Source organism: Zingiber officinale, chromosome 10B (genome assembly GCF_018446385.1).
Source record: "Zingiber officinale cultivar Zhangliang chromosome 10B, Zo_v1.1, whole genome shotgun sequence".
Taxonomy (NCBI): Eukaryota; Viridiplantae; Streptophyta; class Magnoliopsida; order Zingiberales; family Zingiberaceae; genus Zingiber; species Zingiber officinale.
Genome location: NC_056005.1, coordinates 59,154,243 through 59,158,784, shown reverse-complemented (window position 1 = coordinate 59,158,784; position 4,542 = coordinate 59,154,243). Strand labels below are relative to the sequence as shown.

The following is a 4,542-nucleotide window of genomic DNA, read 5'->3' as shown; positions in this document are numbered from 1 at the left end:
TTTCACCGTTATCGTAGCCCCTTTCGGACTGTTATTAAATGTCGTGTTGTTAAAAGGGGTGCCCAAAGACAACAGTTTTTAACCGTTGTCTTTGAAGACAAAGACAACAGTTTTACAACGGTGAAAAATCGTTGTCTTTTCATTCAACGACAACAGTTGTTCACCGTTGTCTTTGAGCGTATGCCTAGGCTCTTTAACAACAGTTTTGAACTGTCTATGACAACGACTAAAAACCGTTGTCTTTTTTGCCAATGGCATCGGTTTGACAACGATTAAAATCTGTTGTCTTTTTAGCGAACAATGTTAATTAACATCAGTTTGACAATGATTTTTCACTATTGTCTTTTAACGCCATTGACAACAGTTTGACATATTTAAACTGATGTCTTTTGGTACAATATACAACATTTTGACAATAAATAAAAAACTTATTAATCTTTTCCTACTCAACGGTTTATAAAAAACATTATCATCCAGTGCAAATTTCATTGATAAAAAACCTACAATCCAAACATAATCAATATTTACAATGCAAATTTCATTAAAGTACCAAACATCATCATCCAAACATCATTAAAGTACCAAACATCAACATTCAAACATCACAAAAGTTTACAAAACTAAATAGTACCCATAACAATATATCACACATATATATAAAGTCCAAAATATCTTGTTTTGTTGGATCAAGTCTTCTCTACCTGTGCATCTTCTAAACAGCCTGTGCATCTTCTAAACACCATATCGATAACTACAGCCTTTTCTGGTTTCTCCTCCCTCCTAGCTTCTCTTTTCTTCTCCTTTCTGGGTACGGGGTCATTATCTTTTCCCTGAGGTAAATAACATATGATTGCAAGTTAAGTCATTTCCTAGGAGTAAATGGCATAAAGATGATGATGACAAAGATGCTGTACACAATTGAATATGATAACAATACTTCTTTCTAGGCACAAACTAAAATTACTCCATAACCCACTTTCAGTTCAAGTTATCTACAAAATATCATTAATCAAGAACCTACAATCCAAACATCATCATCCAAACATCATTAAAGTACCAAACATCAGCATCCAAACATCACCAAAGTTTACAAAACTAAATAATACCCATAACAATATATCACACATATATATGCCAAAGTATATTGTTTTGTTGGATCAAATCTTTTCTACTTGTGCAATTCCTGTGATTAAAGTACCAAAACTGGCTAAGTATATAACACCCTTTTACTTCCTGTGAAAATAAAAATCACATGATTTTAATCCAATTCAACAACAACAAGTCTAACTAGTCTCCAGTATATATTTTTATCACCAACATTAGAGGTTGTAATATGTCAAGAGCTACTAGACCTTTACAGATAAAGAAAGTGTCGGTGAAACGATACTCTGTAATCAATTAAGTTGCTTTGACATGTTTATACAAAGAGTTAAGTTTGCTTATTACACCAATATGCGTATCAAGTGTGAAAGGATTTAACTGTGAAACTTGGTGAGCTTATAAGTTTGATTGACTTAACGTGGGCAACATGGATGGATTGTGTTTGATAGCTCAAAAGTCCATGTACTAGCTCACACGGTGTGTGTATATATATATATATAATGCAACCAAAATTGCATCCCAAACTATCATACACTGATAAAAGAAAAAAAAAATCAGTTCTTGGAAAAAGAAGAACATCTGGGCAAAAGAGATTTGGTCCTTGAATTCTCAAGGGATGATTCGTAATCTTCCCTGTGATGTCAGGCACAAACATAAGAAGACGAAACATCATGGGCATATTATTCCATGCATTCAACGGTTCATGAACTTTAATCAACATACACATCATGGAAGGAAAAGGTATAATTGACAAGATAAATTGAAATGGTACTGTGGTGAACACAAACCTCACCGAGAGAATTAAAGAATCTCACAAAGAAAAGGGAAATAAATTTATTTGAATCATGAAACAAGTGTTGCTTCATGAACAAGAAAGTAATGAGATAGATGATGAACCTTTTAAAGACATCATATATCGCCACAAGAACATATCACTTGAATATTATTATCAGCAAACTCCAATAGATATTTTTACCACTTTTTTATGCATAGCATGTCCTTGAAGAACCAGACCCTTCTTGTGAATTGTGATAATTAATTGAATCGTGCCATTCAACAACAACAAGTCTAGCTTTAGAGTTTGCAAAGTATATAACAAAAACTGGCTAACAAGGTTTGTTATTTTATTCATTGTGATATACTCTAAATTAAACTTCTCATACAGTATTTTCATATAGTAGATCCTAAAAAATAGAGGTTGGTTTCCTATGTTGAAACATTGCCAATTTGTTTCAATTTAACTGAATATTATCATTGTCAAATGCAATAAGATGAACTCATGTATATACCTATTCATAAATATGATCTTGTATGCATTCGGCTATCTCATAGCGCACTTCATTAATTTCTTCTTCAGAGTACTCCGCTTTGTGAACTGTGAACACACAAATTATATGATCTTAAAGAACAAAATATAATTAATTGGAAAAAATAATAACTAAATAACTTCTAATTATTTGAGATGATAAAGATAATATTACTATCGATGGTAGTGTATCCCCCTCGATCATTGTAATTTTTTCAGTAATTTATCTCATAAATCTCATCATGTAATAACCACATTGTTTCGCATTTGGCTGCCTAGGAGCCTACGTTAAAGGCAATTGATATTGTTAATGATAAATATACACATACCATGATTGATTGAAAGAACAAAAGACTAAACTTATAATAAAATCGTTAGACATGCGAGTCATGACAAAAGAAATTAGATTATGACATTAAAGTAAATCTAGAAAAGTGGGAGATACTTACCTCTCCAGCCCCAAGAAACAAATAGGTATGGTTTGCTAAGGTCTCTCCAACCAATTTTAATGATGCAACAAGTCCAGCAAGAACCACAGAGGCAGTTCCCTGTTGACGTTGCAAATAATTAACTACCCATTAGTTAACAGAAAAACAATACACAAAAAGACGATGGCAGGAAGAACAACAATTTTATGCATAAGCTGCAGTGGGAAGGTATAAATTCTTTTACCTGCATGTCATCATTAAAGACGAGATGTGTCTTGCTATATGTTGCTAGCAAATCAAATGCATTATGGTTGGCAAAGTCTTCAAACTGTAAACAGTAAAAAATGAAATGTAACAATGATACAAAAATAAAAATGCATGAATTTATTCACGCTAATTTCAGTCACTAATGGACTTTGATAGATTCACATACCTGAGTTAGGACTTTCTCGCCATATTGTTGCTTAACAGCACACATAAACTCATGGAGAAGGTCATCATATTCCTAAAATGTCATTAATATTAACAGCGTTGAGAATACATGAACTTTTAAACTTTTGCAACAATCTCCAGGATGTATGACAACTAACCTGGCCTCTAGCATGCTTTTGTCTTAAACCAATGTAGAACTCATTGTTTAGTAACTCTTCATTGTTTGTCCCCACATCAATTGTAATGGGTAAACACTGTAAATAGAGTGATAATTATCAGAATACCAACAAGATATACTAGTGGATAAATCAAACAAAAGTCGAGACTAGAAGCAAGACAACGGAAACTATAATTTGTCACAACATTGCTTACTTCAGACGAACGAAGTCCTCCTAAAGCTGTATAAAGAGCAAGTTTGCCTACAGGAATTCCCATACCCTAATCCAATGACAGTTATCAGGTCTAATAAACTAAAAAAAATTGAGACGGATAACAATATAACGAAGAATCCTACATAAATAGAACTTTTACCTGACATCCAAGGTCTCCAAGTCCCAAAATACGTTCACCATCTGTAACCACAATAACTTTAATAGTCTTCTCAGGCCAGTTCTTCAGCACCTCAAGAAATTAGGTAGCACCACCTGCATGCATCTACTACCATTTGGTGTCGAAATGGTAGCACCACCTGCTGCTTGCTACCTAAGTTAGGTGACGTCTTGGGCGTTCAATGACTCCTCATAGCAACCGGTGCGATAACCTAATAAGGGGATGGTAAAGTATCTGCTCGGGAGGTCTAGCCAACGACGCACAGACCGCATATCGAGGGCCATAAAAATCAAGGAAACAAAGAAAAACCCGAATAAATTGTGACAAATCAGAGGAAAACCAGCTCAGAGTTGCTCATCTCAATCGACACGAAGCAATCACCAAAGAGAACACCCAAAAATCCTCCTAGTCCCACAAAAAAGAGGAATAGCACGAGAAGGAAAAGAAAGAGGCCGAATTTTCGAAGAGTCAGTACCTCGTCGACACGTTGAGTTGTCTGAGCTCCGGTCCTCAGCTGGACGCCGCCGATTGAAGGAGGAAGCAAAAAGAAGAAAAACGTACCTCGAGACAAAGCCTGGTCTGGGCTGCTGGCGAGCCACGACGATCGCAAACTTGTGACTGGCGTGGACTGGAAGGAGAGAAGATGGCGGTCGCCGTCGGGTAGAAGATAGTGATTAGGGTTGGCGCGGGTTTTTGGTGGCGGTGCGCGTGATGTGGTAAAAAGAA

At 35.4% G+C, this 4,542-nt stretch overlaps 1 protein-coding gene across 1 annotated transcript; it reads right to left on the bottom strand.

Annotated features, from left to right (window-relative positions):
- Nucleotides 1–2,422: 2,422 nt before the first annotated feature.
- LOC122029156 (NADP-dependent malic enzyme-like) lies at nt 2,423–3,897 on the bottom strand (the record flags this gene model as incomplete). Its single annotated transcript, XM_042588103.1, has 7 exons — nt 2,423–2,476; nt 2,857–2,955; nt 3,080–3,163; nt 3,269–3,340; nt 3,426–3,521; nt 3,640–3,705; nt 3,799–3,897. Coding segments are annotated over 7 exons (570 nt in total), but the record flags the coding sequence as incomplete, so codon positions are not given.
- Between the last annotated feature and the right edge of the window lie 645 nt (nt 3,898–4,542).